This window comes from Heptranchias perlo, chromosome 25 (assembly GCF_035084215.1).
Source record: "Heptranchias perlo isolate sHepPer1 chromosome 25, sHepPer1.hap1, whole genome shotgun sequence".
Taxonomy (NCBI): domain Eukaryota; kingdom Metazoa; phylum Chordata; class Chondrichthyes; order Hexanchiformes; family Hexanchidae; genus Heptranchias; species Heptranchias perlo.
In genome coordinates this window covers 47012078-47034894 of record NC_090349.1, presented here as the reverse complement: position 1 = coordinate 47034894, position 22817 = coordinate 47012078, and the positions used below count along the sequence as shown (strand labels likewise).

At 44.8% G+C, this 22817-nt stretch overlaps 1 protein-coding gene across 2 annotated transcripts in view; it reads right to left on the bottom strand.

The window, feature by feature from the left end:
- dnah10 (dynein axonemal heavy chain 10) overlaps nt 1–22817 on the bottom strand; it is a 248394-nt gene that overhangs the window by 74613 nt on the left and 150964 nt on the right. For both annotated transcript variants that reach the window (XR_010967225.1, XM_068006240.1), the window contains exons 49-57: nt 21295–21388; nt 18683–18850; nt 17666–17854; nt 17326–17497; nt 16231–16434; nt 12832–12912; nt 12368–12565; nt 7712–7873; nt 885–1059 (exon numbers count right to left, since the gene is read on the bottom strand). Coding sequence is in view for 1 of the 2 variants with exons in the window: in XM_068006240.1 (XP_067862341.1) it covers nt 885–1059; nt 7712–7873; nt 12368–12565; nt 12832–12912; nt 16231–16434; nt 17326–17497; nt 17666–17854; nt 18683–18850; nt 21295–21388 (1443 nt within the window). In the remaining variant the exon portion in view is untranslated. The remainder of the gene's footprint in view (nt 1–884; nt 1060–7711; nt 7874–12367; nt 12566–12831; nt 12913–16230; nt 16435–17325; nt 17498–17665; nt 17855–18682; nt 18851–21294; nt 21389–22817) is intronic.

Sequence of the window (22817 nt, the reverse complement as noted above, 5' to 3'; positions counted from 1 at the left end):
AGACATTGTGTTATCAGACTGTCTGATCATGGGGGCATTGTGTTATCAGACTGTCTGATCATGGGGACATTGTGTTATCAGACCTCTAGTGCATTTCATAAATTATATAAATTTATCAGCCAATATAACATTAAATTGTTACAATTATCCATTATTTTGTACATTTGTTGTGTTAGTTATTTACCCTGAATAATGTTTTCTAAAAAGATGTTCTATTCAAAGTTGTGATTTTTTTACGGTGGCACTCACAGGCTTTATATCATGCACAAACCCAAATTCATTCCGTACATGGCCGAAAAAAATTAGAGGGAACGTTGCCTACAATCCGAGAACTCTGCGCTCCTCCAACTTTGGCCTCTTGTGCATCCCCGATTTCCGTCGCTCCACCATTGGCGGCCATGTCTTCAGCTCCCTAGGCCCTAAGCTCTGGAATTTCTCCCTAAACCTCTCCTCCTCTCTACCTCTCCTCTTTTAAGATGCTCCATAAAACCTACCACTTTGACCAAGCTTTTTGTCACGTGTCCTAATATCTATGCGGTTCGGTGTCAAATGTTTGTTTGATAATTGCTCCTGTGAAGCGCCTTGGGACATTTTACTATGTTAAAGGCGCTATATAAATGCAGGTTGTTTTTGTTATCCCCATACAATGTGAGGACGGTACCAAAACCAAATATTTAAATATAACAGTGCTGTTCAAAACTCATTCTATGGTGATGTGGTTTAGTGAAATATGCAGTTAAAAGCACAGAGAAATATTGCAGAAATGGTACAAGATGTTAAATAAATGTGTTAATTAATGTCAGTATTGAACAAAACATCTTGTGGAAATAAATAGCTTAGATTATTTAAATGCCAATTACTGTATGAAGGTGGCTGCTAATTACCTGATCTCAGTGACATCGGACTTCTCGAGACTCTGCAATGCTATTCTAGCAGCCTCCAGAGCAGGTAAAGCTTCAGCCAAGGAATTCTCTGCATCTTGCTTTTCTACTGCTATCACCTTATTTTGTTCCTCTATCTCGGTAGCTTTCTCTTCTGCGAGCTGCTTCTTCTCCTCAGCTGAAAAACGTACGAGGATGGAGCTGTAAATCTGTATTTATTTACACTTCCGACAGCGCTGCACTAAATTCAAATTCAAGGATAGCTTACACATAGGCTCAAATTAAATACTGTGATAAGTTCAATTAAAAGCAGGTCATTCACTAAGCTTTTACAAATGGTGGAGTAACAGTGAGTCCGTAAGTATGACTGGCTAACACATGCCAGCTATTTACTTCAAAAAGTTCCAGATCATAGATCGAGCCCCATAGGAGGGCAGGGGTTGGGGGCAAAGGACCACAGACCCCAGAGATGTGCACTTATCCCATGCAAATTAGGTGCCCTTATTGCAAACTCTGCACTGGATGGCACCATTGGGAGGAATTTTGAGGTCAATGTATCCAAAAGAAAAACAATTCTGAAATAAGGCTGAAAATCTCTAAACCCCAGCCTAAAGTCATAGACATTCTTTTTATCACAAAACTGGGGTCAATCAGCCCATATAATATTAACCCTTTGCCTGCATAATTTTTTTTAAAGTGAGAATATGAAGTAGCATTATGCAATTCCCTTTTTCTATTTATACAAGTCTCTTTGGCCACACAATCGTTTGTAGAAAGAGGGCAAATGGGCAATCTGCACCCAAGCCTTCAACAGTACTGGTGGTCATGTTTCAAAATGTTTACCTATTTGGCCTACAAGGAATTTGCAGTTAATTTATATGACAATGTTGCTATGTAGTTAAGTTCAGTTCACAAACGTTAACTCCCAGAAACACAAATGCTGCCTGGGATGTTGTTTACAGCAAACCACCTTACATATCAGCCATCTCAGAATTGTGCTTCTCAGATACCAGATTAGTTTGAGATAATGGTTATCATAGAATCATAGAAAGGTTACAGCACAGAAGGAGGCCATTCGGCCCATCGAGCCCATGCCAACTCTCTGCAAGAGCAATCCAGCTAGTCCCACTCCCCTGCCCTTTTCCCGTAGCCCTGCAAATATTTTTCTTTCAAGTACTTATTCAATTCCCTTTAGAAGGCCACAATCGGATCTGCCTCCACCACTCCCGCAGGCAGTGCAGTCCAGATCATAACCACTTGCTACGTAAAAAAGTTTTTCCTCATGTCGCCTTTGGTTCTTTTGCCAATTACCTTAAATCTATGTCCTCTGGTTCTCGACCCCTCTGCCAATGGGAACAGTTTCTCTCTATCTACTCTGTCTAGACCCCTCATGATTTTGAATACCTCGATCAAATCTCCTCTCAACCTTCTCTGTTCCAAGGAGAACAACCCCAGCTTCTCCAGTCTAACCACATAACTAAAGTCCCTCATCCCTGGAACCATTCTAGTAAATCTCTTCTGCACCCTCTCCAAGGTCTTCACATCCTTCCTAAAGTGCGGTGCCCAGAACTGGACACAATACTCCAGTTGTGGCCGAACCAGTGTTTTATAAAGGTTCATCATAACCTCCTTACTTTTGTACTCTATGCCTCTATTTATAAAGCCCAGGATCCCGTATGCTTTTCTAACCGCATGCTCAACCTGCCCTGCCACCTTCAGTGATATCTCTGTTCCTGCACCCGTTTTAGAATTGTGCCCTTTGGTTTATATTGCCTCCCATCGTTCTTCCTACCGAAATGTAACACTTCGCACTTCTCTGCGTTAAATTTCGTCTGCCACATGTCCACCCATTCCACCAGCCAGTCTGTCCTCTTGAAGTCTAACACTATTCTCCTCACTGTTTACTACACTTCCAAGTTTTGTGTCATCTGCAAATTTTGAAATTGTGCCCTGTACACCCAAGTCCAAGTCATTAATATATATCAAAAAACGCAATGGTCCCAGTACCAACCCTGGAGAATACCACTGTATACTTTCCTCCAGTCTGAAAAACAATCGTTCACCACTATTTCCAGTCACCTAGTCAATTTTGTATCCATGCTGCCACCGCCCCTTTTATTCCATGGGCTGCAACTTTGCTGACAAGCCTATTATGTGGCAGTTTATCAAACGTCTTTTGGAAGTCCATATACACCACATCAACCACATTGCCCTCATCAACCCTCTCTGTTACCTCATCAAAAAACTCAGTCAAGTTAGTTAAACATGACCTCTTGGAGATATTCACACCTGTAATATTAAAATAGCCTCCATTCACTAAGCACAGCAGGGGTTTTGGCTAGTAGCTCATGTTGTCATGGCTCCCACACCAAGGGGAAGGGAAGATATTAGTCGTCTGAGGTGTTAGTTTTGAATGGCAACTCAGAGAGCCAGTCCTTAACACAGAAAGCTGGGGAGTGGTGCACAGGTTACACCTTTGGTTTCCTCTCTCTCTGTGGAGAAACGACAGCCTTTAGCAGGTTTTGCGGAGTCTGGATCAACAAGAGAGGCAGAAGAATCTCACTTTTTCTCCAGCCAGAAGAGTGCTGTGAGACACTCGAGGGGCAATGCACAAACACGTGTGGCATCTAATAGGAAAAGTTAGTGCTAATCAGTTCAGTGGTACTGACTTGTAAAGTGAGGTAGGCTCATATCAAGGGCAAGGTTTGCTTAATCTATTATTTTTGATATTACAAGGAATGACAGGAAATAACTAAATCTCACTGTGAAAACCGTTTTCTGTTCATTTATGAATTTCATATAAAATAAACCAGCTTGTTGATTTACCATTGAACCATAGAAAAGATACAGCACAGGAGGGGGCCATTCAGCCCATTGTGTCCGTGCCGGCTTCAAGAACAACCAGGTGCCCATTCTAATCCCACCTTCCAGCACCCGGTCCGTAGCCCTGCAGCTTACAGCACTTTAGGTGCAGGTCCAGGTACTTTTTAAAAGAGTTGAGGGTCCCTGCCTCTACCACCAATTCGGGCAGCGAATTCCATACACCTACCACCCTCTGGGTAAAAAAGTTTTTCCTCATGTCCCCTCTAATCCTTCCGCCAATCAGCTTAAATCTATGTCCTCTAGTTCTTGAACTCTCCGCTAGGGGAAACAGGTACTTCCTGTCTACTCTATCTGGGCCCCTCATAATTTTGTGCACCTCAATCAAGTCTCCCCTCAGCCTCCTCTGCTCCAAGGAAAACAACCCCAGCCTATCCAATCTCTCCTCGTAGCTGCAATTTTCAAGCCCTGGCAACATTCTTGTAAATCTTCTCTGCACTCTCTCCAGAGCAGTTATGTCCTTCCTGTAATGTGGTGACCAGAACTGCGCACAATACTCCAGCTGTGGCCTGACCAGCGTTTTATACTGTTCCATCATTACATCCCTGCTTTTGTAATCTATGCCTCGGCTAATAACGGAGAGCATTCCGTATGCCTTCTTCACAACCTTATCTACCTGTACTGACACCTTCAGGGACCCGTGCACGTGCACTCCAAGGTCTCTCACTTCCTCTACCCCTCTCAATATATTCCCGTTTACTGCATATTCCCTTTTACTTTTGCCCTCCCTAAGTGCATTGCCTCACACTTCTCCGGGATGAACTCCATTTGCCACTTTTCCGCCCACCCCACCAACCCATTGATATCTTCTTGGAGTCTACAACTATCCTCTTCACTATCAACTACACGGACAATTTATGTGTCGTCTGCAAATTTGCCAATCATGCCCCCTACATTCGAGTCCAAATCATTAATATATACCACAAACAGCAAGGGACCCAACAATGAGCCCTGTGGCACACCACTGGAAACAGATTTCCATTCGCAAAGACATCCATCGACTTTTACCCTTTGTTTCCTGTTACCGTGCCAATTTTGGATCTAATTCACCACATTTCCCTGTATCCCATGGGCTTTTACCTTTCTGACCAGTCTGCCATGTGAGACCTTGTCAAATGCCTTACTAAAATCCATGTAGACAACATCCACTGCACGACCCTCATCAATCCTCCTTGTCACTTCCTCAAAGAATTCAATCAGATTTGTAAGGCATGACCTTCCCTGAACAAATCCATGCTGACTATCCCTGATTAAACCATGCCTTTCCGAGTGACAGTTTATCCTATCTCTCAGTATTGATTCTAATAGTTTGCCCACCACCGAGGTAAGACTGACCAGCCTATAATTGTTCGGCCGTTCCCTCGTACCCTTTTTAAACAATGGTACTACGTTTGCAGTCTTCCAGTCCTCCGGTACCTCCCCTGTATCTAGTGAGGATTGGAAAATGATCCTCAGAGCATCCGCTGTTTCCTCCCTGGCTTCCTTCAATAGCCTAGGAAACAATCCATCCGGCCCTGGTGACTTATCAACTTTCAAGGATTCCAGTCCCTCCAGTACTTCCTCTCTCGTTATGTTTACCTTATCCAATATTTCACAACTCTCCTCTTTAACTACTACATCCAGATCATCCCTTTCCTTTGTGAATACGGAGACAAAATATTCATTTAAAACCCTACCCACATCCTCTGCTTCTACACACAAGTTACCCTTATCATCCCTGATAGGTCCCACCTTTTCCTTAGCTATCCTCTTGTTCTTAATGTACTGATAAAACATCTTTGGGTTTTCTTTAATCTTACTGGCTAATATTTTTTCATGCCCTCGCTTTGCTCTCCTTATTTCCTTTTTTAAGTCATCCCTGTACTTTCTATACTCCTCTAGGCTTTCTGCTGTATTTAGTTTTCTGTGACAGTCATAAGCTTTCTTTTTCTGCTTTATCTTGCCCCGTATACTTCTAGACAACCAGGGGGCTCTAAATTTGGCAGTGCCACCCTTTTTCTTTGAGGGGACGTGTCTGCATTGTACCCGTAGAATTTCACTTTTTAGTGCCTCCCACTGGCTTGCCACTGATTTCTCCTCAAGTAGTTGTGACCAGTCCATTTCTGCCAAATCAGCTCTTAGTTCTGTAAAATTTGCCATCTCCCAATTTAAAACGTTTACTCCTGATTTAACTCTGTCCTTTTCCATAATAATGCTAAAACTAACTGAATTGTGGGCACTACCCCCAATATGGTCACCCACTGTCACTTCACCCACTTGCCCATCTTCATTTCCCAGGACTAAATCTAGAATTGCATCCCCTCTTGTTGGGCTTGTCACGTACTGGCTAAAAAAGGTCTCCTGGATACCGATCAAGAATTTTGCGCCCTCTGTGCCCCTCACACTGTTTGAATCCCAGTTGATGTTCGGGTAGTTGAAGTCCCCTACTATTATTGCCCTCTTATTTTAGCCCTCGGAAATTTGCCTACATATTTGTTCTTCTATCTCCCTTTCGTTATTCGGGGGTCTATAGTACACTCCTAGTAGTGTGACTGCCCCTTTTTTATTTCTTAGCTCAACCCATATGGCCTTGATTGATGATCCATTTAGCATATCATCCCTTCTTACAACTGTAATTGATTCTTTAACCATTAATGCTACCCCTGCTCCTTTTTTATCACCCACTCTATCCTGCTTAAAAACTCTATATCCAGGGATATTGGCCTTGTCCCACTATAACGCTTACCAAAAGATAGAAGAAATGCCCATAATAACACATGCCAGATCATATTATGGGCCTGGATCATGCGATTGTGTAACTAAATGTTAGACACTCTCCAGATCACGGGCATCAGAAGGTCTGTTTATGGGAGTGCCCGGTGATGCTGAACCTGAGAGAATATCAGCTGCAGACATGAAATTTGTAACACTGCTCTTCAGCTAGCATCTGCAAGTGTTGCATGATTGGAACCCACGGGAAAATGCTCCCTGCAATTTTCTATCTGGCCCTTGCAGGAAGTATCTTCCTCCTGTAGGGGAGTATCTGGCCCCTGTGGGGAGTATCTCGTTCCTGTAGGGGAGTACCTGGCCCGTGTAGGGGAGTATCTCGTTCCTGTAGGGGAGTACCTGGCCCGTGTAGGGGAGTACCTGGCCCGTGTAGGGGAGTACCTGGCCCCTGTAGCGGAGTATCTTGCTCCTGTAGCGGAGTACCTGGCCCCTGTAGCGGAGTACCCGGCCCCTGTAGGGGAGTACCCGGCCCCTGTAGGGGAGTACCTGGCCCCTGGTAGGGAGTACCTGACCCCTGGTAGCGAGTACCTGGCCCCTGTAGGGAGTATCTGGCCCCACTCAGTGTGTCACTGGAGCAGCATAGCTGAAACCAGCTACCCTGTGAAGTGGCTAGTTTGAACCCACATGCCAACTCATTGAGTGGAATCCAGAACAAGGGGATATAATCTTAAAATTAGAGCTAGGCTGTTCACAAATGAAACCAGGAAGCACTTTATCACACAAAGGGTAGTAAAAATTTGGAACTCTCTCCCTAAAATAGCTGTGAATGCTGTGGATCAATTGGAGCTTTCAGGACTGAGATCGATAGATTTTTGTTGGGTAATGGTATCGAGGGATATGGAGCCAAGGAGGGTAACGAGTACAGATCAGCCATGATCTAACTGAATGGCTTGAGGGGCTGAATGGATTACTCCTGTTCTTATGAGGTGCCCTGAGATATGTGCATCCTTGTCTAATAATTTAAGTGATAATAAAGGCAGGGACCATGTAGTACCATCTTCTCAACTGAAAGAGGTAGCCTAGTAGCAGTAAGGGACAAAAAGAGAGAGTAGTGGCCTGTTATTAAAATGATCACAGATTTGTGTTTATAAATGGCATTAATATTACCACTCGCTCTTAGCAGTATTAACTAACAATTAGTAACCAAGAAGGTGCCCGCAATCTCCCACCTAAGCTGGCCTTACCCACAGCAGTGTTGATGGCGATCTCTGCCAATAGAGCTTCACAGGCTTCCGTTTTCTCTGCCAGTATAATCTTTTGTTCTGCAAGCTTCATGTTTAACTCTGCTAGTTGAATACTGGCCTCCTTTAACTTGTCTAATCCTCCCTCCAAACGCCTACATTGAGCTGGGAAGATGGAAAAGGAGAGTGGATTTTAATTGGTTGAAGCCAATCATTCACATATCTCATGTTTGAAACAGAAATTACACCATGGGATACGAATGCTTAATATATCCGAATGGAATTCCCATTGCTTCTAATTTAACACAGTCAGATTTTGGCATTTTCTGACCATTGAACCACATCAGATATGATGTGGAAAAAGAGTTACTTTTAATGTTCAGTTTTTAAAAACATATAGGGTAGTTGCACAAGTTAAAATAAAAGGCTGAGTTCCTAGGTAGCAAAGATGATAATAAGCTAGCTTTGATCTTGTTTTCCAATAGACTGTAAATAATAAGCAATTCATTAAACTGTCATGGCAATCAAAAGACACCTCACACCCATTTGTGTTGGAAGTCTTTGCTCCCATTGTTTGGGAACAGAGGGCGAATAGACAGAAACAGGGACACAGACAGGCAGGGAGAGGCACTTCTTTGAAGCAAGAAGGCTGCAAAGGCTTTGTCAAATGTAATTCTGTAAGGTTCTCACTGAGGCAAGAGGTTAGACACGCTGGAGGATAGTCAGATGCCATTTGTTTAAATGAAGTTCGATGACCCACAGATGTGGGCAAGAATGTTCTTTATTTTGTATTATGTGAAGATAAGTTGTAACGATTGAATTCATTGAGTCTTGTCATAATGGCTGTTCTTACCATGAAATAAAGCAGCTTAAGGATTCACATTTTGCCTTGTTCACCAAGTGCCATGGACTTCTTTGTCACTAAGATTGAGACCATCCGTTCAGCTGCCTCTGCTGCTTCCTTTTCTTCCCCATCCCTTGCACACCAAGCCAAACCTACCCCGAGGCACCCCCCGCCCTAGTCCTGAACTTTCTAGTTTCTATCCTATCTCCCCCTCACGCCTTCTCCAAGCTCATCTTGTCCATGAGACTCACCTCCTGCACTCTTGATCTCACTCCCACTGAACTGCTAATCACCCAACTTCTCTTCCTTGCCCCCATTCTAGCTAACATTGTAATGGCTCCCTCTCCTCAGGTACTATGTCCCTCTCCCTTTCAAGACGACAGTCATCACCCCCTCCTCAAAAAAAACATTCTCGACCCCTCTTTCCTTGTAAAAGACTGCCCTAATTCCAAACTCCATTTCCTCTCCAAAGTTCTTAAACGTGTTGTTGCCTCCCAAATCCGTGCCCATCTTTCCCGTACCTCCATATTTGAATCTCTCCAATTAGGTTTCCACCCCCGCCACAGCACTGAAATGAAGGTTAAAATGACATCCTCTGTGACTGTGATCTTGGTAAACTATCTCTCCTCATCCTTCTCGACCTGTCTGCAGCTTTTGACACGTTCAACCATATCATCCTCCCCCAACGCCTCTCCTCCGTTGTCCAGCTCAGTAAGACTGCCCTCACTTGGTACCCCTTTTACTTATCCAATTGTAGCCAGAGAATTTTTTTTTTATTATTCGTTCATGGGATGTGGGTGTCACTGGCGAGGCCAGCATTTATTGCCCATCCCTAATTGCCCTTGAGAAGGTGGTGGTGAGCCACCTTCTTGAACCGCTGCAGTCCGTGTGGTGAAGGTTCTCCCACAGTGCTGTTAGGTAGGGAGTTCCAGGATTTTGACCCAGTGGCGATATATTTCCAAGTCGGGATGGTGTGTGACTTGGAGAGGAACATGCAGGTGGTGGTGTTCCCATGTGCCTGCTGCCCTTGTCCTTCCAGTTTGTAGAGGTCGCAGGTTTGGGAGGTGTTATCGAAGAAGTCTTGGCGAGTTGCTGCAGTGCATCCTGTGGATGGTACACACAGTGCGCCGGTGGTGAAGGGAGTGAATGTTTAGGGTGGTGGATGGGGTGCCAATCAAGCGGGCTGCTTTGTCCTGGATGGTGTCGAGCTTCTTGAGTGTTGTTGGAGCTGCACTCATCCAGGCAAGTGGAGAGTATTCCATCACACTCCTGACTTGTGCCTTGTAGATGGTGGAAAGGCTTTGGGGAGTCAGGAGGTGAGTCACTCGCCACAGAATACCCAGCCTCTGACCTGCTCTTGTAGCCACAGTATTTATGTGGCTGGTCCAGTTAAGTTTCTGGTCAATGGTGACCCCCAGGATGTTGATTGTGGGAAATTTGGCATTGGTAATGCTGTTGAATGTCAAGGGGAGGTGGTTAGACTCTCTCTTATTGGAGATGGTCATTGCCTGGCACTTGTCTGGCGCAAATGTTACTTGCCACTTATCAGCACAAGCCTAGATGTTGTCCAGGTCTTGCTGCATGCGGGCTCGGACTGCTTCATTATCTGAGGGGTTGCGAATGGAACTGAACACTGTGCAATCATCAGCGAACATCCCCATTTCTGACCTTACGATGGAGGGAAGGTCATTGATGAAGCAGCTGAAGATGGTTGGGCCGAGGACACTGCCCTGAGGAACTCCTGCAGCAATGTCCTGGGGCTGAGATGATTGGCCTCCAACAACCACTACCATCTTCCTTTGTGCTAGGTATGACTCCAGCCACTGGAGAGTTTTCCCCTGATTCCCATTGACCTCAATTTTACTAGGGCTCCTTGGTGCCACACTCGGTCAAATGCTGCCTTGATGTTAAGGGCAGTCCCTCTCACCTCACCTCTGGAATTCAGCTCTTTTGTCCATGTTTGGACCAAGGCTGTAATGAGGTTTGGAGCCGAGTGGTCCTGGCGGAACACAAACTGAGCATCGGTGAGCAGGTTATTGGTAAGTGCCGCTTGATAGCACTGTCGACGACACCTTCCATCACTTAGCTGATGATTGAGAGTAGACTGATGGGGCGGTAATTGGCCAGATTGGATTTGTCCTGCTTTTTGTGGACAGGACATACCTGGGCAATTTTCCACTTTGTCGGGTAGATGCCAGTGTTGTAGCTGTACTGGAACAGTTTGGCTAGAGGCAACGGCTAGTTCTGGAGCACAAGTCTTCAGCACTACATCCGGGATGTTGTCGGGGCCCATAGCCTTTGCTGTATCCAGTGCACTCAACCGTTTCTTGATGTCACGTGAAGTGAATTGAATTGGCTGAAGACTGGCTTCTGTGATGATGGTGATATCGGGAGGAGGCCGAGATGGATCATTCACTCGGCACTTCTGGCTGATGATGGTTACAAATGCTTCAGCCTCTTCTTTTGCACAGACGTGCTGGACACTGCCATCATTGAGGATGGGGAGGTTTGCAGAGACTCCTCCTCCCGTTAGTTGGTGTGGACTGGATGTGGCAGGACTGCAGAGCTTTGATCTGATCCGTTGGTTGTGGAATCGCTTAGCTCTGTCTATAGCATGTTGCTTCCGCTGTTTAGCATGCATGTAGTCCTGAGTTGTAGCTTCACCAGGTTGGCACCTCATTTTCAGGTACGCCTGGTGCTGCTCCTGGCATGCTCTTCTACACTCCTCATTGAACCAGGGTTGATCCCCTGGCTTGTTGGTAATGGTAGAGTGAGGAATATGTCGGGCCATGAGGTTACAGATTGTGCTGGAATACAATTCTGCTGCTGCTGATGGCCCACAGCACCTCATGGATGTCCAGTTTTGAGCTGCTAGATCTGTTCTGAATCTATCCCATTTAGCACGGTGATAGTGCCACACAACACGTTGGATGGTCTGCAATGGCTTCTCTTCCCGCTCCTGCACCGTTGGAGACCCCAAGGTCTATCCTTGGCCCCTTTCTCCTCATCTACACGCTTGGTGACATCATCTACTGAAATGGAGTCAGCTTTCACATGTATGCTGACCACACCCAGCTCTACCTCCTCTGACCTCTCTTGACCCCTCAACTGCCTGTGTTGTCAGACAGCTTATCCCAAATCCAGTCTTGGATGAGCTGTAATTTCCTCCAGTTAAACATTGGGAAGACTGAAGCCATTGCCTTTGACCCCTGCCACAAACTCCATACCCTCACTCTTGTGTTTAAGTCCCTTTACAGCCTCGCCTGTCCCTATCTCTAACCTCATCCAGCCCTACAATCCCCTATAGAACTTTGTGTTCCTCCTACTCTGGCCTCTTGTGCATCTTCCCTCCCCCCTTCACCGCACCACTGACACCCGTTCCTCCAGCTGTCTAGGCCCTACAATTGGGAATTCCCTCCCCAAATCTCTCCACCTGTCCACTTCCCTCGCCTCCTTTAAGATCTTCCTTAAAATCCACCTCTGTGACCAATATCCCCTTCTTTGGCTCAGCGTCCATTTTTAACTGATTGCACCTCTGCTAAGTGCCTTGGGATCTTTTTCTACTTTAAAGGTGCTATATAAATGCAAATTGTTGTTGTGGAAGGCACTATATGGAATTTATTATGTTTTCTCTGTAGGTTGATTAAATATCAGCACATGAAATAAATGCTAACATTTTGCTAACAAGTTTATAGTTAAGAGTAAGTGTTAGGATGGTTGTAAATGGTTTAAAAAGAATTCATTGTTTCCTCAATAAACATACTTTTTCAAACTTCTGGTTTAAGTATTTTCTTTGTCAAAAGGTATGCTCCTACCCAAAATAAATTCATCTTTCTCATCCAGTAATCTAGCGTATGTATTAATGAAGTCCAGGTAGTTTTTCGGAGTGACATAGTTGCTGCGTCTTAGCTTCTGCAGGAATATCAGACTGAAATTTTCGACAGAGCCATGCACCATAACCACATGGTCTATTACATTCTCAAAATGTTCAGAAGGAATCATTGGATTCTTTCCTGTAATGGAAAGCAACAGTTAAATGTGCCTCAGTAAAGATCCATCCCATGCAGTTTCTTTTCTTCCTACAGTGCAAAGGATAGTGATGCAGAATGTTCTCGTACAAGTCTTTCAGAGCTCCACGTATCTCGGTATTTCAAAATCATGTATTTATTCAGCTAACACCACACATACAAGGTGATATTTCCTTCCTGAAAGGCTCACTGACTGAACAAATTAATGGTTTTATGCAGAGGAAAGAGTTAGGAAAGTGTTTCCTCCTCACCTAAAAATGACTGAGCAACAGCGATCAGAGCTTGGGGAGGCCAAGGTAAAAACCAATCAATCCCAGTGTTATTAACCAGACCTGGAACAGAGAAATCTTTTTCAGTCAGAGAACTGAACTACAGAACAGGTAAATGGCGAACAGGCAGTCTGCAAGAATATATAACTATCACAGGAAAACTTTTTATGGAGTTAATAAACTGAAAGTTCAGCTGTTTACATTTTTGAGCCATTTAATAATATGAAATGGAATGGCAACAATGCTACAAAAATGTTTAGATACAAACAGAAGAATTTTTGTAGAGCCAAAAACAATATTATCACGAATTTGGACACTCAGCAGGCAGTGTATTCATACTGCAAAGGGGCCCAAATATCTTTGTTAGCTCTCTTTTTTTCATTCATTCTCAGGATGTGGGCATCTCTGGCAAGGCTGGCATGTATTGCCCATCCCTAGTTCTTTTTGAACCGCTGGCAGTTTGATACAACTGCACTGAGTGACCTGCTGGGCCACTTCAGAGGGCAGTTAAGAGGCAACCACGTTGGTGTGGGACTGGAGTCACACAGAGGCCAGACCGAGTAAGGACGGCAGGTTTCCTTCCCTAAGGACATTAGTGAACAAGTTGGGTTTTTATGATTATCCGACAGCTTCATGATCACTCCGACTGATACCAGATGTTTTTCTTATTTCCAGAATTTTTTAAAAACTGAATTTAATTTCTTAAATTGCCAAGGTGCCACGAGGACACACATTCTCTGGATTATTAGTCCAAGCCTCTGTTTTACTATTCCAGTAACTACCCTAGTGTACCCATTTGTTTGAAAGGTAATAAATCACAGCAATCAGAGATTTTGTCTCAACCAATGATCTTTTATGCAGAATCATTTGCAGTGGGGGGGGGGGGAATTTTACAGCTACTTTGCTGTAGTAAAGTGAAGTGGTTTAGGGAGACATTTCCAGACTGGGGGGAGGGGGGTGAGGGGAACAAGATGGCAGGGAACCATTGGTAGTTTTAGTTAGAAGGGGACAGTGATTGATATTTTCCACCTTCTGGATTGACAACAGATGTTGTGGGAATCCTATGTAAATTTCAGTGTGTAGCATTACTGCTGAACAGGGTAAGTGTTAGCCTTGGGCTACAAGGACCCAGTGCAGCAGAATGTGGAACTGACCATTTTCAGGTTGTAACAACAACAACTTGGTTTTATATAGTGCCTTTAAAGTAGTAAAAGGTCCCAAAGCACTTCACAGGAGCGATTATCAAACAAAATTTGACACCGAGCCACATAAGGAGATATTAGGACTGGTGACCAAAGGCTTGGTCAAAGAGGTAGGTTTTACGGAGGGTCTTAAAGGAGGAGAGGCAGAGAGGCGGAGAGGCGGAGAGAGTTAGAGAGGGAATTCTAGGGCTTAGGACCTAGGCAGCTGAAGGTACGGCCGCCAATGGTGGAGTGATGAAAATTGGGGATGCACAAGAGGCCAGAATTGAAGGAACGCAGAGTAATGGCCGTGGACTGCTTACAGGAAAAGTAGTGTTGGGAAAAGCCCAAACAAGAACTCTTGCACATGGAACTGTCCCTCTAGATTGGAAAATTGCACATGTCACTCTGCTTTCTAAGAAGGGAGAGAGAGGGAAACCAGGGAGTTATAGACCAGTTAGCCTAACATCTGTTGTGGGGAAAATGCTGGAGTCTATAATTAAGGATAGGGTGACTGAACACCTCGAGAATTTTCAGTTAATCAGAGAGAGCCAGCATGGATTTGTGAAAGGTAGGTCGTGCCTGACAAACCTGATTGAATTTTTTGAAGAGGTGACTAAAGGACTGGTCAGGGGAATGTCAATAGATGTTATTTATATGGACTTCCAGAAGGCATTTGATAAGATCCCACATAAGAGACTGTTAGCTAAGTTAGAAGCCCATGGAATCGAGGGAAAAGTACGGACTTGGTTAGGAAGTTGGCTGAGCGAAAGGCGACAGAGAATAGGGATAATGGGTAGGTACTCACATTGGCAGGATGTGACTAGTGGAGTCCCGCTGGGATCTGTCTTGGGGCCTCAATTATTCACAATATTTATTAACGACTTAGAGGAAGGCATAGAAAGTCTCATATCTAAGTTTGCCGATGACACAAAGATTGGTGGCATTGTACGCAGTGTAGATGAAAACATAAAATTACAAAGCGATATTGATAGATTAGGTGAATGGGCAAAACTGTGGCAAATGGAATTCAATGTAGACAAATGTGAGATCATCCACTTTGGATCAAAAAAGGATAGAACAGGGTACTTTCTAAATGGTAAAAAGTTAAAAACAGTGGATGTCCAAAGGGACTTAGGGGTTCAGGTACATAGATCATTGAAGTGTCATGAACAGGTGCAGAAAATAATCAATAAGGCTAATGGAATGCTGGCCTTTATATCTGGAGGACTAGAGTACAAGGGGGCAAAAATTATGCTGCAGCTATACAAAACCCTGGTTAGACCGCAGTTGGAGTACTGTGAGCAGTTCTGGGCACCGCACCTTCGGAAGGACATATTGGCCTTGGAGGGAGTGCAGCGTAGGTTTACTAGAATGATACCCGGACTTCAAGGGTTAAGTTACAAGGAGAGATTACACAAATTGGGGTTGTATTCCCTGGAGTTTCGAAGGTTAAGGGGTGATCTGATCGAAGTTTATAAGATATTAAGGGGAACAGATAGGGTGGATAGAGAGAAACTATTTCCGCTGGTTGGGGATTTTAGGAGTAGGGGGCACAGTCTAAAAATTAGAGCCAGACCTTTCAGGAGCGAGATTAGAAAACATTTCTACACACAAAGGGTGGTAGAAGTTTGGAACTCTCTTCCGCAAACGGCAATTGATACTAGCTCAATTGCTAAATTTAAATCTGAGAGAGATAGCTTTTTGGCAACCAAAGGTATTAAGGGATATGGGCCAAAGGTAGGTATATGGAGTTAGATCACAGATCAGCCATGATCTTATCAAATGGCGGAGCAGCCACGAGGGGCTGAATGGCCTACTCCTGTTCCTATGTTCCTATGATAGCCAGATACTGCACTTAGGGCTGTTAGAAAATGATTACGGAAATTTGCAATTATGTACATGCAAACATACAAAAGGAAGGGTAAGAAAAGGCCCATCAGGCCCATCAATGCTCAGCCCATCTGTCGAATGGTGCAACATCTGGGCCCCGAAAGAATCCTGTGTTTCATATTGTTAGCTCCTTAGAAGTAAAAGCAGTGGATTTGAAGATTGTCCTTGGCAGCCCACTTTGATTACAGATTAAATGCAATCGTAATGCAACATTTTAGTTTATGTCAATACCAAAGCTGTTCTTCAAACATATGTTAAAACACACAAATACTCATCATGACAAAGGAACCAAACAAGTTTCACAGACCTGGGAAATTTCTGCATCGTGTCCGTAGTAAATCACCAACAGGTGACATGCCCAGTATGATGTGAAGATTACTGGCACTCTTGTTAATAAAATACTGCCAGATACTCTCTTTTGCTGGACTGGTGCCAGCTTTCATAGCTTCATCTCTCATCTGCCCTAAAATGGCCTCCTTCTCCTCATCTGGAAAAAGTGCTGGGACTATGCCTGGAAAAGGACATTTGAAAAAGAAATTCCATCACTTTCCCTTCACACTGTAGCCTCCTTCACAGCTCAGAGCAGCCCAGCCAACACAGATCCCTCTGTGAGTCCTACACCAATGCTACACAATGCTGACCCCACAGTATGTTGGCTGTTTCCCCATTACACAAAAAGATTTCAACCCCAAAATTGTGAAACATCCAAAGTGCTATGTTACCAAGCCAGTTATGAATCTAAAGATATTGTATTGCTTTATTTTTGATTATGCCGAAGCCATTTTCTGATAATGTTAAAGCAGTTAAACAATTTTGGTGCAACCAGGAATAGGTTCTTGAGAGGAACTATAGTCATCACCTTCTCTGTTTTGTTACTGTCACAGTGAAAAAGGTCCATCAGATGGACACAAACTCCTGTACATCTGATTGGACACTTAGCGATGACAGTGAGGCATCAACAAGTCTGATCCACATGTAAACCAGGGACTACCATCAATAGAAAAGGTAAAAAAGCAAAAAATTAAAAGATAATATAAATAATAAAAATAATAAAACCCATTGAACAACAATGTTAAATTAGAAAATGGTTTCAGGAAATATCAATATTCAAATGTAACTGTTCCATTAGCTATGTCAGCCGTGAACTTTTATATTCTCTGCCTGATATGTAACCATATTTCTAGCTAATGTTTAGGAAACAGAAACAACAGCATAAAAGTGAATAACATAGTTATTAAATTTCTTCCAGAGTGGTAATGTCCACATGAGACCAAGCATTTAAATCTAGAAAGTCATTCAAGGTTTTATATTAAGGGAAATTTCAGCGATGCCATCTCTGTAGTTAAAATCTGCAACAGTTGGATTTACAGAAATGTGCTGTTCATTGTTGTTCTTCGTGTACCTGAGGTTAACATGTTATTTATCAGCTCCAGGAAGCCTTCTTCTGCCACATGTGCATCAGTAAAGAGAAAGACTGTCGGCTTGTTCTCAATACCTAGTTTCATATACAGGGCCTTCAAATCATCTCGCAAATTGTTTTCTCCATAACCACGACTCAGCACAATCTCAAAAATCTGAGGTGAACAAAACAAAAATGATGCCGTGCTCATCAGTGCTGCTTTCTGTGCAGATATACTCACTCTTTAGTAAGCCTTTACTTAATAACATTTTGTATAAATTATAACCTTACGACATTTATTATAATGCGAACTGTGCGTTGTGCATGAAAGCTGGGAGCTTACCTCACAGTTAGCTGTAAATGCTGCCAGTTTGGTCAGAGACTGCTTGCCTGATCCACCAACACCTACAAGCAGAGCGTGGCCACGATCCATCCTGATGATGCGATGTATACGAGTCAAGTGTTCCAGAGCGTCGTCGAATAGCACCAGATTCATATGAGATTTGAATTCATTGTACTCTTCCAAAATTTCCTATTAAAGAATAAATCAAACCTAACTTATTTTATTTGAATAGAATATCCTATTAGTGCACTCAAAACCAAATTAAGATTGGACCGTTTTTGCTTTCAAATAAAAGAAAAATACTTGCATTCATATAGCAACTCATCACATTTCTCAGAAACGTCTCAAAATGTTCACTTACAATGAATTACTTCGAACTACAGTCACCATTGTTATGTAAGCAAATGCAGCAGTCATTTTGCATGCAGCAAGATCCCACAAACAGCAATAACCAGTTAATCTGTTTTTGGTGGTGTTGGAAGAGGAGGAATATTGGCCAGGAACTTGGAGAATTCCCTGCTTTTATTCAAATAGTGCCATGAGCAGGCAGACAGGACCTCAGACAGTGCAGCATTCCCTCAGCACTGCACTGGAGCATCAGCCCATATCACATGCTCAAATCTCTAGAAAGGGGCTTGAACCCACAACTTCTGACTCAGAGGTGAGACAGAGAGATGCTGAAAACTAGCAATGATGCTGAATTCAAAGTAAATTAACTCAAATATCAGAGTGGCTCTGATTGAATTCTTAGCATCAAAGGCAAGAGAAATAGGCAATGAAATATTTCTCTGTTTTGTAGGTCCTCACCAGGGCCACTCATATTTTTGTCATGGGGTACTAGGTGTGTGGGATATTTTAATGCTCTATAAATGTACAAACATGTTGATTTTTTTTACTACATTTTTCAAAGGGTGTGGATTACTCTGAACTCTAATGAAAATTATGAATGAGTCTTTACAGACAGGTCATAATCAGGCTTTATCTTCTTGCAATAATTTGTCAACTTTTACTCCACACCTGGAAGAGAGCTTTAGCTGCCTCGTAATCCTGAATATCTTCATATATCCGAGGCTCTCCCTCATTCATGAAAGTTCGGTAGTCTCCAAACAGTATTGGATCCCTCATGGCTTGCACCTTTACATTTGGGAAATGTTGCTCTATCAATTTTGCAATATGGCCTTGAACCTTAAAACACAAAAATTATGAAAAAGGAAAAAATTAAAGGACAGGATATCGAGTAAGCAAAACAGTTTTACAATCTTTTTGGTATATTTGACAAAAATTCTCCTTAATAAATCATAGCTATTTTAAATGTATTTTACTGTCATAAAAATACTGTTGACCGACAAAAATCATTTGAGGAAAATGTTACCACAAAATGGTGCAGAAATTTGTATCATCTGAAATAATGGGCCCGATATTAGGAGGGCGACGGTTTGGCAGCGGGGGGTCGATATTAGGAGGGAGGCGGGTTGGCAGCGGGGGGTCGATATTAGGAGGGAGGCGGGTTGGCAGCGGGGGGTCGATATTAGGAGGGAGGCGGGTTGGCAGCGGGGAGTCGATATTAGGAGGGCGGTGGGTTGGCAGCGGGGGGTCGACTGGGCGCGTGGGTAACGTGCCCAGTGAAATCGGGGTGCTCCGCACGCGATCGCAGCTTGATTGAAGCCACTTACCTTGGCTTCTGGGTTTCGCGCTGGAAAGCTGCGCAGGCGCATCATAGGCTGTCAGCTGGAAGAGCCCTATTTAAAGGGGCAGTCCTCCACTGACTGATGCTGCAGAAAATAGGTAAAATTACAGCATGGAGCAGCCCATGGAGAAGGCTGCTCCCAGGTTTAATGATGCCTCACTCCAGCTCTTATTGGATGGGGTGAGGAGGAGGGGGAGGACAGAGATCTTCCCCCCGGCGGGCAGGCGGGAAGTGGCCTGCCTCTGCCACCAAGAAGGTCTGACTTGAGGTGGCAGAGGAGGTCACCAGCACCACCAACATATCGCGCACCTGCATACAGTGCAGGAGGCGCTGCAATGACCTAAGTAGGTCAGCCGAAGTGAGTATACTTACTCATTCCCCTACACTCCGTCTGCCACATCACCGCCCCCACCCCACATCTCCTTCTGCACTGCCAACACTACTCTGTCACATCACCCCTCACACCCACTCAAACCTCATCCTCATCTTACCTGCACTTACTCACCTCGCCAGTACTCATCCCACCACTACCACTCAACCCAATCCTCATACAATCTCATGGCTCTATCTCATACTCACCCTCTCATGCATCTCTTTCACGGCCAGCCTCACTCAACCTGCCACTACCTGTGCTGCAACCACAGGGCATGCATCACATATGTGCAGTAGGAGGCGTAAGGCAAACATGTCGTGAGCATGAAGGGGATGCACAAGGGTGTTTGAGGGTTTGTCATGGTTTTTAATTATATTTGATTTCTGATCAACTCACATTACATATATTGTCACCACTACTGCCACGTCTTTGCGAATCTTGTCTGGTTTGTGCAATAATGCTCTTTCCTGAGGATCACCATGAAGACCCACAACTGATGCCACCCATTGTGTCACTGCAGAGTGGGTGTAGGTGTATTTGCAGGGCTCTTCTGCGCAGACGACTGAGAGACATCGGCGATGTCCCCGGTGGCACCCTGGAAGGATGCGGAGGAGAAGTTGTTGAGGGCAGTGGTGACTTTGACAGCCACAGGTAAGAAGATGGTGCTCGGGCCAGCCGGGAGCAGCTCGGCATGAAGGAGGCTGCAGATATCCACGACTACATGTCGAGTGACTCTGAGCCTCCGTGTGCACTGCTGCTCAGAGAGGTCCAGGAAGTTGATCCTTGGTCTGTGGACCCTGTGGCGAGGGTAGTGCCCTCTGCGACGCATCTCTCTCTGCCATTGCCCTCCCTCCTGCTGTGCAGGTGGATGTGTCACAGCACTGTATTGTGGAGCTCCACGTGTCAGAGGTGGACAGCGTGGCCGGCGAGGCTGGTGATGCTGTTCGTCCTCCGAGGTGGTCATGACTGCAGCTACAGCGGCCCCCATCTGGAAGATGTACGTTTGAGGGGGTCCGCAAGGTAGGTAAATGTTTCTGCACACCGGGGTAAGTGTGCAAGTTGGTGAATTTTATTGTTAGGAGGATGGTGGTGAAGGCCAAACTTTGTCCAAAGTGACAGAGTGGCCTCCTGCAATGAGTGAGGGTCTTCCCTCCCCCACCTGTCAAATGGACCTTTGCAGCTGCCACAGGCTGATGGCTGCAACACGTCCATTTCAACTGGGAGTGTTTCCCCCAGTACGGGAAACAGTCCCAGTTGAGATGAAAATCCCACCCCTGATAAAATATCATGTCAATCAGGTCTGCTAATGTCCTGAACTATCAAAATAATTACCTTAAGTGGCATCCCGCCGGCTTTAATTGCCGGCGGGAGTTCCGCACGCGGGGGCTGCGCACGTATGTAAGCACGTCACTGGGGAACCCAGAAGTGGGCGGGTTGGAGCCGGGCTCCAGTCCCGCCCTGAGAATCCCCGATTTTCGGAGCCCCCCCACCATTAACCCGCCGGCTCGGGGGTCCGAAAATCGAGCCCTATGTCACCTGTTGAATCACTCAGCTGATTTTTATACTAACCAATATCTTGTCCACTTCATTAATCAGCCTGTCATGGAAAACTCGAAGACATTCATTCCTCCAGAGCCTGATCATCTGTGCAACTGTCTGAAACCTTGGCAAAAATTGGAAGTAACAGAGCAATTGTAAATACAGGTTGATAGATGAACAAATGGTCAATCTTATAGACCACATGGTAGACTTGTTAGCAAAATTAAAGCCCATGGGATTAATGGGACAGTGGCAACGTAGATACACAATTGGTTAAGGGACAGAAAGCAGAGAGTCATGGTGAATGGTTGTTTTTCAGACTGGAGGGAAGTATACAGTGGTGTTCCCCAGGGGTCAGTATTAGGACCACTGCTCTTTGTGACATATATTAATGACCTGGACTTGGGTATACAGAGTGTAATTTCAAAGTCTGCAGATGACACAAAACTCAGAAATATATTAAACAATGTGGAGGATAGTAACAGACTTCAGGAGGGCATAGACAGACTGGTGAAATGGGCAGATACATGGCAGATGAAATTTAACGCACAGAAGTGTGAAGTGATGCGTTTTGGTAGGAAGAATGAGGAGAGGCAATATGTACAATTGTAACGGGTACAATTGTAAAGGGAGTGCCGGACAGAGAGACCTGGGGATGTATGTACACAAATCTCTGAAGGTGACAGGACAAGTTGAGAAAGCTATTAAAAGACATACGGGATCCTGGGCTTTATAATAGAGCGTAGGGTACGATTTTAAAAAGGGAAAAACAGGTGGATTGGGGTTGGAGGAGCATTCAAAATCGCAACCATTTAGGACCCACCCACATCCGGTTTTCACCAGGTCGGGACGAGAGGCGGGCGACCAACCCTCTCCTAGAAGGCGGATTGGTGATTAAAACCTTTCAACGAGGCCGCAGGCCTCCATTTTCCCACAGTTTCCGATTTCAACCCCTGGGGCCGGGGTTCCAGGGCCCTCTCTTTTACGCCACAAGAAAGGAGGCGAGAAGGCCCGAAACTAACAGGTAGGTGCCTTTCTGCACAGGTTGTGGGCCCATAGGAACCAGACTGCTTCCCCCTGGCCCAACAAGCCTACCTGCAGCGACCCCCACAATGATCGCGGACCCCCGCGATGACCCCCGATCCCGACACCCCCCAGTGACTGACCCCCCCCCCCCCCCCACCGCCTGTGACCCCCCATTCTCACCGGTGCCCCCTCCAAACCCATGTCCCCATGCTCCCCCCCCCCCATTCACACAATCAAAGACTTACCTGAAGACTTACCTGAAGACTTACCTGAACACGTCCCCTCCCTGGCTGGTCTCCCGTCCAGCTGAGGCCAACCTGTCAATCAGGCCGTCAGTCGGATGGCAAAACGACAAAAAAAATTAAAAATGTCCTTACGTCAAAATTGTACGGACATCCAGGAAACCCGTACTTCCATGTTTCCTGTCCGCAATTTGACCCTCCCTGCCCCCTTCCTGGCATGGAGTCAAAATCATGCCTATAGATCACAAACGCAAGAAAATTATGTATGCTAAACCTTTATAAAAC